The 14907-nt window shown below is 43.4% G+C and overlaps 1 protein-coding gene and 1 pseudogene across 2 annotated transcripts in view; both read left to right on the top strand.

Annotated features, from left to right (window-relative positions):
• The window catches only part of LOC132824139 (astacin-like metalloendopeptidase), a 216405-nt gene that overhangs the window by 21608 nt on the left and 179890 nt on the right, over window positions 1–14907 (top strand). For both annotated transcript variants that reach the window (XM_060838392.1, XM_060838391.1), the window contains exons 2-3: window positions 13312–13398; window positions 13484–13514. In XM_060838392.1, the coding sequence (XP_060694375.1) occupies window positions 13333–13398; window positions 13484–13514 (97 nt within the window). In that variant the 5' untranslated portion in view covers window positions 13312–13332. The remainder of the gene's footprint in view (window positions 1–13311; window positions 13399–13483; window positions 13515–14907) is intronic.
• LOC132824530 (large ribosomal subunit protein eL15-like) lies at window positions 9307–11417 on the top strand (annotated as a pseudogene).

Below are 14907 nucleotides of genomic sequence, written 5' to 3'. Positions count from 1 at the left end.
GACATTAAATTAAGGTTGTACAGGGTGTTGGTGAGAGTTCTTCTGGAGTACTGTGCCCAGTTCTACTCTCCCTGTTATAGGAAGAATGTTATTAAGCTGTAGAGGGATCAGAAGAGATTTACTGGGATGTTGCTGGGAATAGAGGGTTTGACTTGTAAGGAGAGGCTGGATAGACTGGGACTTTGAAGCGTATGAGGTTGACGGTGATTTTATAGAGGTTTACAAAATCACGAGGGATTTGGGAAAAGTGAATGGCAGGTGTTTTTTATTCCCCCCTTAATGTGTGGGTTTTCAAGACAAGGAGGCGTTTTTTAAGGTGAGAGGGGAAAGATTTTAAAGATGTTCGGACAATGTTTTTGTACAAAGAATGATTTGTACGTGGAATGAACCTTCAGAGGAAGTGGTGGATGCAAGTACAGTTGCAGTGTCTAAGTACATAAATAGGAAATGTATGGAAGGATATGGGCCAAGCACAGGCAGGTGGGACTAGTTACATTTGGGACTATGGTTGGCGTAGACTGGTTGGACTGAAAGATCTGCATTGGTGCTGTTTGACTCTATGACTTGTGCAATCATCGGCAAACATCCCCATTTTGACCTTTATAATGGAGGCAACAACATTGGAGAAGTAGCTGAGATTGTTTGGCCCAAGACCATTTGCCTGAGGAACTCATGTAGTGGAGTCCTGTGGCTGAGATGATTGTCTCCAACATCTGTCTCCCCACCCACCTTCATGCTCAGTAGATCTCCAGTTGGTGAGGAACTTTTCCTGATTCCCATTGACTGCAGTTTTGCAAGGGCTTCTCGATGTTTGTACTGCAAAATCTTTTCTTGATGGTAATGGCAGTCAACGTCCCCTTTTGAATTCATATTTGGACTAAGGGTGTTAATGAGATCTGAATCTTTGATAGCAGATTCTAAACATTGGCTCTCTATCACCTTGATGAACAAGGGCATGTGATGGATAGGAGCACCACCATTGACAAGGTTCCCTTCAAGCCACATAACATCCTGAATCAGAACAATACCATAAATAGAAGCAGGAGTAGGCAGTTCAGCACTTCCAGATTGTTTCACCCTTCAATACAATTGTGGCTGATCACATCTTGGCCTCAGTTCCTTTCCTGCCCACTCTCCATAACCCCTCAACACACTAATTGAAAATCTGTTCATCTCCACCTGAAGTTTACTCAATGTTCAGGCATCCACCACAATTTAGAAAATTAATTGCACAGATTTATGATACTTAAAGAAGTAATTTCTCCTCCTCTGTTTTTACAATGTAATACCTCTTATCCAAAAACTATGACCTCTCATTCTAGATTGTTTTCTCTTGTGGGACATCCTCTCTGTGTTTACTTTGTCAGTCTCCTTCAGGATCTTCTAAACCTCATGTATATATCTCATTCTTCTAGTACAGGTCTAACAACTCAATCTCGCTTCATTAAACAAATCCCTCGGCTCTGGAATCAATCCAGTGAATCTCCTACGAACTACCACCAATTGAACTGCATCCCTCCTCCCATAAGGGGACCAGAACTGTATGGTCCCAGGCATGGTCTCACTAAGACCTATATCATGGTTCCTTCACTGTCAAAACCCTGGAATTCCTTCTCTCAAAGCACTGGGTATATGTACACCACATTGAGCCCAGCTGTTCGAGAAACTGGCTCACAACAACCTTTTCAAAGAGATGGACAAAAACTGCTAGACATGCTAATCACACTCTCTATCTTAAAACCAAACATTAAAAGGTGTAGCTGGTATGCTTAGAGTCATAGAGATGTACAGCATGGAAACAGACCCTTCGGTCCAACTTATCCATGCCAACCAGATATCCCAACCCAATCTAGTCCAACCTGCCAGCACCTGGCCCATATCCCTCCAAACCCTCCCTATTCATATACCCATCCAAATGCCTCTTAAATGTTGCAATTGTACCAGCTTCCACCACTTCCTCTGGCAGCTCATTCCACACACGTACCACCCTCTGTGTGAAAAAGTTGCCCCTTAGGTCTCTTCCATATCTTTCCCCTCTCACCCTAAACCAATGCCCTCTAGTTCTGGACTCCCCGACCCCAGGGAAAAGACTTTGCCTATTTATCCTATCTATGCCCCTCATAATTTTGTAAACTTCTATAAGGTCACCCCTCAGCCTCCGAAGCTCCAGGGAAAACAGCCCCAGCCTGTTCAGCCTCTCCCTATAGCGCAAATCCTCCAACCCTGGCAACATCCTTGTAAATCTTTTCTGAACCCTTTCAAGTTTCACAACATCTTTCTGATAGGAAGGAGACCAGAATTGCACGCAATATTCCAACAGTGGCCTAACCAATGTCCTGTATAGACGCAACATGACCTCCCAACGCCTGTACTCAATACTCTGACCAATAAAGGAAAGCATTCCAAATGCCTTCTTCACTATCCTATCTACCTGCGACTCCACTTTCAAGGAGCTATGAACCTGCACTCCAAGGTCTCTTTGTTCAGCAACACTCCGTAGGACCTTACCATTAAGTGTATAAGTCCTGCTAAGATTTGCTTTCCCAAAATGCAGCACCTCGCATTTCTCTGAATTAAACTCCATCTGTCACTTCTCAGCCCATTGGCCCATCTGGCCCATTTGTTTAATGAAGCGAGATTGAGTTGTAATCTGAGGTAACCCTCTTTGCTGTCCAGTACACCTCCAAGTTTGGTGTCATCTGCAGTTTTGTGATAGATTTTTTAGATTTCGATTTTATTTACACAAGCACAGGAATACAGTGAAAAGTATATAATGTTGCCTCACAATGTGCCATCTTAGGTGCAACGGTACTTCAGTACAAAATAGAAAAAGAAACAAAGTTGAAAAGTTAAGATTAGGTTAGATTCCCTCCATTATGGAACAGACCTTTCGGCCCAACAAGTCCACACCAATCCTCCGCAAAATAGCACACCTAGGCCCATTGCCCTACCCTATATTTACACCTGACTAATGAACCTAACACTACAGGCAATTTAACGTGGTCAAGTCACCTGATCTGCACATCTTTGGACTGTGGGAAGAAACCGGAGCACCTGGAGGAAACCCACACAGACACAGGGAGAATGTGCAAACTCCACACAGTCACCCGAGGCAGGAATCGAACCCAGGTCGCTGGCACTGTGAGGCAGCAGTGCCAAGCACTGAGCTGGCTCTTAAGCATTACCCTACTAGAATAAGTAGAAAAATAAATAAGGCAATAGTTCCCATTTAAGTCTTCCTTAATATAAATAATGGAATAAAGTTAAATGTTCCACAAGCTTTGGTGAGTCTTCCATTTAACTTGCTCACCAGGAGACCTCAGCTGCCTGTTCTCTATCCTGCCACCATAGATACTGGAGAACCTCCCTCACTGCTTACTCTTCCTGTGTTGAGCCGTGGTGCTATCGCTGCTGCTGAAGTTGCCGCCTCTCCGATCTCCTCCTGCTGCCGATGAAACATGCCCAGGCAGGACTCACTCGCACGCCAAGATACTGCCACACCAGGCCGTGGGACCACCTAGAGGCCGCCAAGTGACTGTCACGGGCTGGGCTGAGAGAGCGCCCTGCTGGGTTCACGCTGAGATCCTGAACGAACAAAAGTAGCAAAGAATTACCGAAAAGACACGAGAAAGAAATAGACAGAGAGGATGAGCTCCGGGTGCAGTGTCCTACTCTACCACCATCTTGAATTGTTATGATCTCAGATCAGACAGTTAACATTATTGTCGAGAGTGTGGCACAGGCAGTCAGGCAGCATCCGAGGAGCAGGGGTTTCGGCATAAGCTCTTCATCAAGAATGAGGCTTGTGGGTCAGGGCTGAGCGATAAATGGGAGGGGTTGGGATTGGGGGGACGTAGCTGGGAAAGCGACAGATGACTGAAGGTGAAGGAGATAGGTCAGGGGGCAGTGATGGACGGGTCTGGCGGGCAGTGCCGAGTTGGAGGCTTGGGACTGGCATAATGTGGGGGGGAAGGGGAAATGAGAAAACACATTCATCTCGTGTGGTTGCAGAATCCCAAGGCGGGAATATGAAGCGTTCCTCCTCCAGGTGTTGGATGGTAATGGTTTGGTGGTGGAGGCAGCCCAGGACCTCCATGTCCTTGATGGAGTGGGAGGGGGAGTTGAGGTGTTCAGCCATAGGGCGGTGAGGTGGTTGGGTGCAGGTGTCCCAGAGATATTCTGTGAAATGATGCACAAGAAAGCGTCTGTTTCCCCGATGTAGAGGAGACCACATCGGATGCAACTAATGCAGTAGATTGGTAGAGGTAATGCATTGGTAGAGGTGCAGGTGAATTTCTGACAGATATGGAAACATCCCTTAGGGCCTTGGATGGAGGTGAGAGGAGTGGTGTGGGCGCAGATTTTGCACTTCCTGTGGTGGCAGGAGTGGGGTGTGGTTTGGTGAGAGATGTGGACCTGACAAGGGAGTTGCAGAGGGAATGGTCTTTTTGGAACGCGAATTGTGGAAGGAGGCCATCTGGTACTTTACTTCTCATGTGGTTGGCAATGCCCTCCAGTGCATCTCCTCCATGCACTGTTGCCCTTGAATCCCACACTCCCAAAGCAACAAGGACAGAGCCTCCCTGGTCCTCACCTCCACCCCACCAACCTCTGCATACAAGGCATCATCGTCCGCTAATTCTGCACCTCCAAACAGACCCCACCACCAAAGATATATTTCCCTTCCCACCCCTATCAGTGTTCCGAAAAGACCATTCCTTCCGCGACTCCCTTGTCAGGTCCACACCTGTTCCCGGCACCTTTCCCTGCCACCACATGAAGTGCCAACCTGCGCGCACACCACTCCTCTCACCTCCATCCAAGGCCCTAAGGAAATTCACCTGCACCTCTACCAATGCATTACCTCTACCAATCTACTGTCCAAAACCCGAAGGGATCCTTCCACATGCATCAAATATTCACCTGCACCTCTCCCAATGTCATCTACTGCATCCGTTGCGCCCGGTGTGGTTTCCTCTGCATCGGGGAGACACTTCTTGCGGATCATCCCAGAGAACATCTCTGGGACATCCGCACCCAGCAACCCCACCATCCCGCGGCTGAACATTTAACTCCGCCTCCCACTCCGTCAAGGACATGCAGGTCCTGGGCCACCTCCGCTGCCAAACCATTACCATCCGGCGTTTGGAGGAGAAACGTCTCATATTCCACCTTGGGACCTTTCAATCTCACAGGATAAATGTGGATTTCAACAGCTTCCTCATTTCCTCTTCCCTCCACATTATTCCAGTCCCAAGCCTCTAACTCAGCACCACCCTCCGGAACCGTCCATCACTGCTCCCTCTTACCTATCATCTTCTCCCTCACCTTCATCCATCTATCAGTTTCCCAGCTACCTCCCCCAACCCACTCCCATTTATCTCTCAACCCCAACCCACAAGCCTCATTCAGATGAAGGGCTTATGCCCAAAACATCAATTCTCCTGCTTCTCAGATGCTGCCTGACCTGCTGTGCTTTTCCAGCTCCACACTCTCGATTCTGATCTCCAGCATCTGCAGTCCTCACGTTCTCCTAGATAACATTATTGTTATGGTTTAAGACAGGATCACCAAATTATATTCCCATATTGTTATGGATTCCTCACCTTTATTTTGAAATGAGACAAAATATGAGTTCCAAGAGATTCATTAAAAGAATGAAGCCAAAAGGTTCCATTTCTTTGCACAAACAATGGTACTATATCAGTTAGAGCCATTGTGCAACATCTACCATATATGTATAACTTATTTCTAGCACCCAAAACTACCATGGTTAATATAAATAATGTCTTGTGATTGGATATTATATCGTGCATTGTGCTATCAAATGGCAAATGGTGTCAAGAAAGATGTCACAAATTATTTAGTAAGGGCTCCCATAGATGTTAATGCTACTGCGGATGATCAAATCTTGTTAAACTTCACAGTGGATTACAAATCTTTACTTTTGACAATCTCTGTCTCAAGACCACTCATTCCCCTATCCTACTTACCTTGACTCCAAAGGTTGCCCTCCAGTACTTGCTCATTGGAGTTTTTTGCTAACTGCTTCTCAATAAGCATCTAATTCATTTTTCTTTTCCAGTTCACCAGCTCAATTCTGCATGAAGCTTGCCTCACAGTGACATAGTGATCAGGACTGAGAGTGCATGCTGTCACCAGGTTCTAAGTCCTGGAGCCTAGGATGAACTAAATGGGTGGTCTCATGGAAAGAATGGAGGTGAGAACCCTGAAGGGTGGGGTAGCAGCAAGTTCCGATGGGAGTGGCAGGAGTGTCTTGAAGTGACAAAGGGGCCCTAGAGAGAGAAGTGCCCCAACTCTATTGAGGGAATAAATCCCTTCCTGCATGAGCAGGATGACTTCTCTTCCCCATCTTCCATTGGCTGAATCCTTATTGCTGATTGGAAGGCAGACATTAATTGGCAGTCTAATGTAGGAACATGGGAACAGGAGTGGGTCATTCAGCCCCTCGAGCCTGTTCCACCACTCGGTGAGATCATGGCTGATCTGTAGCCCAACTCAGTATACCTGCCTTTGGTCCATATCCCATTTATATTTATTTTAAAAATCTATCTTTGTTAAAACTAACAACTGATCTAGCACTAACTGTGGTTTGTGGGAGACAGTTCCAAATCTGTACCCTTGTTTGTGTATAGAAAGGGTACAGTTACATATCTGGGACAAGAGCAGGATGGCAACGGGGCAAAATATTCCAAACCCCAACACCACTATAACCCTGCATGTACACTGCACTGCATGCTAACTTGCATCACAAGTTGTGATTGTGCTACCTACTTTCATCTCCATTAATGTCAGCCTCTCATTCCATTGTGAGACAGCCCATGATAGGACAAAAAAGAATCAATACAGGTATTGGGCTAACCTGGCAATTAACTCATCATCCTTTACATAGAAAGCATCTGGCTGACCTCCCCAAGCTGTTGATTTACTGTGCAAGGGCTGAGTGAAGGCTACCACCCAATCCTCACCCTATTCCCCCATTTTCTGTTGATTGAAGCCTGCAGACAACTATGACAAACTTCCTTCCTCTCTGGATGTAGGTTTGCTCGCTGAGCTGGAAGGTTAGTTTTCAGACGTTTCATCACCATACTAGGTAAAATCTTCAGTGAGCTTCCAGACAGTGTTTCCTGCTTTATATTTATATGTTTGGGTTTCCTTGGGTTGGTGATGTCATTTCCTGTGGCATCATCGTTTCCTGTGGTGATGTCACTTCCGGTTATTTTTCTCAGGGGGTGGTAAATGGGGTTCAAGTCAATGCTTTTGTTGATAGAGTTCCAGTTGGAATGCCATCTTTCTAGGAATTCTCGTATGTGCCTCTGTTTAGCTTGTCCTAGGATGGATGTGTTGTCCCAGTCGAAGTAGAGTCCTTCCGTATCTCTATGTAAGGATGCTAGTGAGAGAGGGTCATGGCTAGGTTTTGTCGCTAGTTGATGTTCATGTATCCTGATGGCTCACTGAAGATGTTACCTAATATGGTGACAAAACGTCCGAAAATGAAAATTCCAGCTCAACGAGCAAACCTACATCCAGAACCTCAAACTGAGCCTCAAATCTTCTCAAAACTCGATTCCTTCCTCTATGTCTGTGCTAAACAGCATGGCAAGACAACTGTAATATGGACCTGAGGGGTTCAAAGTGCAAGAAAGCAATACAAGACAGGAATCCTATGAGCATCTAAGTAGGCTCAGAGTGAGTGAACATAAAGAGAGCAATGAAGATCCTGGTCCAGTCTGTTCCTCTGTTCAAAGTGTCCTTGCTGCAGTTGTTGGAGTACAGAAGCATTCAGTAATTGGAGGCTTGCAATGATAGTTCCTAGTGGCTGGCATGTTTTGGATGCTGATGTCTGGATATGAGTTGTGTGTGGCCATCTCCCGAGATATTGTTGCCTGGTGTCCAACCTGGAAATCATTTGGAGTAAATGGAAAATATATGCTCCAAATCCTATGTCAGGTTTTCTTGACACCTAGCTTATTTGTCAAGTTTGGTAAGGTGGATAGAATATTAATGAAAAGGTTGGGCTGTCAACAAGGCATTTAACAAGCAATAATGCCACTTAACTGCCAAATTCCACAATGCTTGTAAAAAAAAACCATTAAAAAATGGTCCAGCTGCTCCTCATATTGAGATCAGTCTTGCTGAACTTCTCATCCTATTCTGCTACACAGCTTACCATAGCTGATGTTACTCAGACCCCTAATAGATTCTGCCCTTTGGAACTATTAGATTTTGGAAAACATTTATCTGGTTTAGTAATGTCCTTCAGGAGAATAAATGTTCCATAGTTGCCTGCTGTGGTCAGTGTGTAATTCCACACCCACATTGATTTCGTTGACCCTTAACTGTGCTGACAGATGGCCTCTCGAGAAGCTCAACTGTACGAAAGGATTAAAGAAAATTGAAAAAGAATAAGCCTCATTTCACCAAGGCACTAGAAACAAAAGGCAAACTAGGAAAATGTGCAAGATCTTTTCTGACATCTTGGCGCTTGTAGCAAGACTGGTGAAACTGCCCCATACAGTAGTTGGTAACAGCCTGACATAGTCAACTCGTCCTTGCTGTAAAGACAGTGTCCTCGATATTGTTATTACTGTTCTGTATATGTCCTGACCTACAAACAAAACAGACTGCAGAAATTACAAGAGTGTGGTGCTGGAAAAGCACATCAGGTTAGGCAGCATCCAAGGAGCAGAAGAGTCCATGTTTCGGTCCCATGCCCTTCATCAGGAATGAGGTTGTGAATTGAGGGGGTGGTGAGATAAATGGAGCGGGGTGGGGATGGAGTGGAAATCTGATTACTACCTTATGCTCTCCCTCAACTGTTGAATGATTATCCTCTATAATGAACATCGCTTGGAATAAAAGGCACAGAAGTTGTGTTTGGGATTCACTGTCCATTACCAGTTGTGGTTTGGTGGCCTTGTCTTGAATGCCATTTCTGCCGGACTGGGTTTGCAGTAGCTGCTAAGAAAGCCAAAGAGAGAAAATATACTTAACTTTACTCCTTCCAAATAGATCTGTTACAAACCATCAGTCCAGGATAATACTGGCAAGAGTAGCCAATGCAGTGTGTTTCTGGCAATAAAACAGCATCAGGCATATATAAAAATGAGATAAAGCTACAACTTGGGACTCCCTAAATGCCAAATAATGAAAGCTAATGTGGTAGAGCTTAGCAATCTCATAACCAGTCATTCAGCTCAAAGCTCAACATTGTTGTTCATCCAATCATGAATTGAACTGGGCAACTAACTGGAAGAGGATGTTACACAAAGATCCCCATCTTCAATGATCTGTTGGGGCTCCGCCATCAATTCAAAAGACAAGACTGGAGAATTTGCGCACACCTTCAGCCGGAGACCCGGCCAATGTCAAGCAGTGAACGGAGTAGTAGCAGAGGCTAACAAAGAAGAGGGAAAGGTGAACTCTATTGCAGAAGACTCTTGTATTCAGTGTTTCAAGATGCTGCGCTGGGACATGGTGACACTTTGTGTTCTGCTTTTGAAAAAAAGCATTTTTACGTATGACACTAAATGTTATCTAAGTGCCAAGTGGATGGTCTGCTTTTGCCTGCTACTGAGGTCACCAGCGTTACCGATGGCAACCTTCAATCAACTTGATTCATTCCACATGATATCAAGAAATGGCTGAAGACACTGAAAGGACAAAAAGCTCTGAGCAGTGACAACATCTTGGCAGTGTTACTGAAGAGGTACTATGCTCCAGAACTAGCCATGCTCCCTAGCTAAGCTGTTTTAGTACACTAGCATCTATGCAACAATGTGAATAATTATGCAGGTGTGTCCTGTCCACAAAGAACACTGCAAATTCAACAAGTTACTGTCCAATATGTCAACTCTGTATCATCAGCAAAGTGATTGTCAGCAGTGCTATCACATGGCACTTGCACAGCAATGCTCTTTGATGCTCGTTTAGATTTTCATTACAGATTTGGTTCAAACTTTGGCAAAGGAAAGTGATTGTCCTTGACGTTAAGACAGCCTTTGATTTTTGATATGAAGAATTTCCCAGTGGGAATTGGGGAATGCTCCCCAATAGTTGGAGGTAAATCTAGAACAAAGGAAAATGTTTGTGATTATTAGGGGCCACTCATTTCAGCCTCAGGACATTGTAGCAGGTGTTCCAATGTAATACAGGTCTCCCATCTTGGTCTATTTTATCAATGAACTTTCTTCTAACAAAAGGTCAGAAGTGTGGATGTGTGCTAATGTTTGCACAATTTTCAACAGTTCACAACTTAGATACTGAAGCAGTCCATGTCCATATGCAGCAATAACCAGACAGTATCTGCAATTGAACTGATAAGTAGTCATATTCATGCCACAGAAGTACCAACCAATGACCATTTCCAATTGGAGAAAATCCAACTGTCTCCCTTGACATATATGCCAGATTTTCCACCAACAACATCCTGTGGTTACGATTAGCTAGAAACTTAAAAGTAGCAACATAAGTAACAGTAGCTACAAAAACAAATCAAAGTTAGGGAGTTCTGTGGAAAGTAACTCTTCTCTTGATTCCTCAAAGTCTGTTCACCATATTTAAGGCACAAGTCAGAGTCTTATGAAATATTTGTTACTTTCCTGATTGACTGATCATCAAAGACAAAGCAGCCTGCTAGATTAGCCATGCTCCCCATTTACTACTGTATATATTTGCACCCTATAACATTGATATACAGATTGACATTATGTGTTTGATATAAGGATGCCTGCAATAACTTGCCAAGCTTCCTTTGTAAGTACTTGGTAATCCAACAAACTTTACCAGTTAAGACTGGGTGATGTCACTGCTGGAATTATAGGGGAAGAAGCAGTCGGATGTGATAGTATTTTTGTTGGACTTCCGCTTTGGCTGTACTGCCAGCTCTTGGCTTTACATTGTGCTGTCCGGCCTGTTAGGCCTGACAAGGCTTGCAAACTGGGCTACGAGGCCAAGCAGGGTTATGTTATGTCTTGAGTGCAGGTTTATAATGGTGACAGAAAATGTCCTGTTCCTGTGCAATTTATGGTACACCAGTGCATCATGGTGTCAGTCATCTGAAGTTTGCACAAAGCCTTCAGTCTGATGCTGAGGAGTAAGCCGGTCAACGCTGTAGAGTGTTGAGAGTATTAGACTTGCACTGGCTAGGTGAAGATGCCACATACAAGTTCTTTGAAGTTGTTCTCACTGAGCCTTTTTACAAAGCTATCTATTCCAATCTTAATATCAATTGATCACAAATCCTGTACATAAGCATAAATAAAAGCGTGGTCTAACAACTGCTGGCACGAAGAATCATGGTTTGGCAAGGGTTGCAAAACCATTTTACTGTTAGAGGCTGTTGTCGTGCTGCATGGAGAAGGCACAGTATCTTGCAGCTGTGTCGTTACTGTTAACATGTTGTATCTGTATGTTTTACATTGATACATTAGGGGTTTCCTGCTTTAAGGTAAAAAAAAGGTTCCTTCCAAGCTGCACACAACCCTGATGTGGAACTCTGTCTCCATTGCTTCACTGTCACTGGATCAAAATCCTGGAAGTCCTTTCCCAATTGTACCAGATTGACTGTCCCTCCTTTTGCAAGAGCAATTTCAGGAGGCTGGAGAACAAATTGTGGAGCCTTTCCACCAGTGAACAGAACCCACATGAATTAAAATTATACAATGGTTTTAAAAGGGAATTAGGAAAGCTATTACCCAGTTATCATTATGTAATGATGAGGAAGTGCTGATGTTGGACTGGGTGGGTAAAGTCAAAGATCACACAACAACAGGTTTATTCAGAAGTATTAGCTTTTGCAGTGCTGCTCCTTTGTCACGTAGCTAGTGGGGCAGGATCATAAGACACAGAATTTATAGCACAAGATCATAATGTCAGGCAACATCAGTTGTATGATTTTATATTTTTGTAAGGTATTATTTGTCTCGTAACCATGCAAAGCAATACTTTTCACTGTATCTCAGTATACGAAAGAGTTCATCACCAAATGCAATAAACAGTTGGTAAGTGGAATAGGATACTACTTTGTTCTCCCTTGTGTGCAATTCAGTTTAAATTGAAACTTGAGAGCTTACCTGTCAGTAATGGCAGAAATTAAACCCACAGCAGAGAACCTTAGAAACATAGAAGTTAGAAGCAGGAGTAGGCCATGTCACCCCTTGAACCTGCTTCACCATTAAAAATTCAAATTGATCCGTCAAGTCCAATATCCTAATCCCACCCTACATCCACATGCCTTTTGACACAAAATAACTATATCTTCCTTCTCCTTGAAAACACAATGACTTGCTCTTGACTATTTCCTGTGATAGTGAGTTACACCAGCTGACCATTTTCTGGATGAAGAAATGTTCCCATATCTCAGTCCTAAAAGGTGACCACTTATCTCCTGACTATGACCTCTGGTTCTGAATTCCCCCAACATGAGGAACATTCTTCCTGCATCTTGCTTATCTGGTCTTGTTAGAATTTTTATAGGTTTCTTTGAGATCCCCTCTCATTCTTCTAAACTCCAGTGAATACAATCTTAATTGATTCAGTCTCTCCACATATGTTAGTCCTGCCATCAGTGGAACTGAGTTGTTAAACCTTAGCTGCGTTAGCTGTACAGCACCCACCCACTTGCCACCTATCTCATATTTGCCTTCTTTTCTGCTTGCCAGCAGTCCTACTTAGTGTTTCCCTCCCAAACCACCCACTTACCAATCCTTTCTCCTGCTTGCTGTTTTCTTATCTTGGTCCTCTTTCTGAGTGAGTGTTTTGGAGAAAGATGGTCAGAGGGAGCAAATGAGTGAGAGGGTTGACGGATAAATAGCAAGTACCAGAGAGGTAGTGGATCGTAGGAATGGCCTGAGCACTGCAGAATCTGTCACTTGATTCTGAAATGAAAACATTATTGAAAAGGCTTCAGCTGTTATGTCTAGGATGCAAAGGACTGTGGAGGAACTTGCAACCTAAGAATACCAAATTGTGAATCGACTGAGTCTGCTCCTCAGTGCATTCCCTTACAGTAGTGTGAACTTGAATTTGAAATCTGACACTTGCACATTTGGAGAACAGTGCACAAAATTGACTAACTGCTTAGATTTTTGAGATTTTGAAATCAATAAAGTTTGTAAAAGTAAGTTATCCATATTGATGTTGAGGTGTAACATAATAAGGCACTGATACAAGTATGAATTTGAATTTCTATGGAAATGTGGACTAAAAATATGTTTTAAAGTGATATTATGTGCATCATGTGACAGAAAAATTTCCCATCTTGATCTTTTCCACATTTGTATAAGGCAGATTTGTAGCTAAATACAGAAGATGTACTTTCCCTTTGGATTAACATTGACCTGTCTATTGAACGTCTTATGGAGCAATGCAGCTATGGTAAGATGTGGATGACAGATTGCATATATTTATATCCCTAATTGCTTTGATAACAACATTATAACACATTATTATTTTAATGCAGGAACAGCATTTATTGACGTCCACATTTCAAGGTTCGTTTCTTGTACAGATTTTCAAGGCCAGGTATTTCAAGTTTGAAAGTATAACTGGACATCCTGATTTGATGCATGCTGAATTCAAAAGGAAAGCAAAGGATTTTTCATAAAGATTATGCATAGTATGTTATTTTTCAGTGCATTTTAGGAAGGTAATTGCAATCATGCTGTACAATATCCAGTTTTTCTAATTATTTCATTCATTGATGGCCAGAAATTATTGTTCATACCTAAATGTTCTCAGTAAGGTGGTGGTAAACCGACTTCTTGAACATCTGCAGACAATGTGGTGTAAGTCCACTTTTAGTGCTGTTAGGGAGGTTGTTTCACGAGTTTGACCCAGCAACAGACAGGGATCAGTGAAATAATCCCAAGTCAGATTGATGTGTGACTTTGAGTGAAACTTAAAGCTTGTGGTGGTGTTCCCATGCAAATACTGCTGTGGTTCTTCAAGCTGTTGCAGCTTTGGAAATTGCTATCATTGAGAGTTGCGGCTGTGCATCTTACATGAAACACATTTTAATCACTGACTACACCAGTGATGGAGGTCATGAATGTTCTGAGGAATGGACACTGGACTAATGCATTAACTCTGGCAGCATCTGTGTGAAGAAATCAGACCTGCTGAGCTGCACCAGCAATTTCTGTTTTGATTTCTGATTTCCAGCATCTGTAATTCTTTTGGTTTCATGAATGTTAAAGTTGGTCTGGATGGTGGGGTTGGGTCTCTTGCATGTTGTTGGAGTTGAACTCACCTGTGACAGTGGAGAATAGTGCAAGGCTTGTGCCTTGTGGATGTTAGAGGATGTTATTTACCACAGAACTCCCTTCCTTTGATCTGCTGTTGTTAGTCCAGTTAGTCTCTGTGTATTGGTGACACCCAGACACTCGATGATAGGAGATTAAGCAATGGTCATGCCATTGAATGTCATGTGGGATTGGCAGTTGTCCCCCAGTTATGAGATACTTGCAAACTGTGTGGATCTAATACTATCCTTAATTTACCTTGTTATCATGGTCGGGCCACATTGCCTGCTTTGTTTCTGTGCCAGACTGAAATTAACAATTGTGAAGAGAAATCAGAGTTAATGTTTCAAGCCCGGTGACACTTCTTCAGAACTGGTGGTAGCTAGGAAAATGTCGGTTTATATGCAGAAGATGGGGTGGGGGTAAGGACTAAACAGTAGATGGGGATAGAGTCCAAAGAGAGACAAGAACAGTTGGACAGACAAAAAAGTAGATATCTGACAAGGACAGTGAGTAGCTGTTAATGGGGAGTAATAGTGGCTAACAGTAAGTGGTGTGTATTGGCAGATTATGTGATAACATGGCCTATTGTGTGGGGTTGGGAGCGAGGACATTGGAGAATTCAGGCCCTAAAATTATTGAA

Source organism: Hemiscyllium ocellatum, chromosome 18 (assembly GCF_020745735.1).
Source record: "Hemiscyllium ocellatum isolate sHemOce1 chromosome 18, sHemOce1.pat.X.cur, whole genome shotgun sequence".
In the NCBI taxonomy this organism is placed as follows: Eukaryota; Metazoa; Chordata; class Chondrichthyes; order Orectolobiformes; family Hemiscylliidae; genus Hemiscyllium; species Hemiscyllium ocellatum.
The sequence above is the reverse complement of the archived record's forward strand: the minus strand, read 5'-3'. Positions and strand labels throughout refer to the sequence as shown.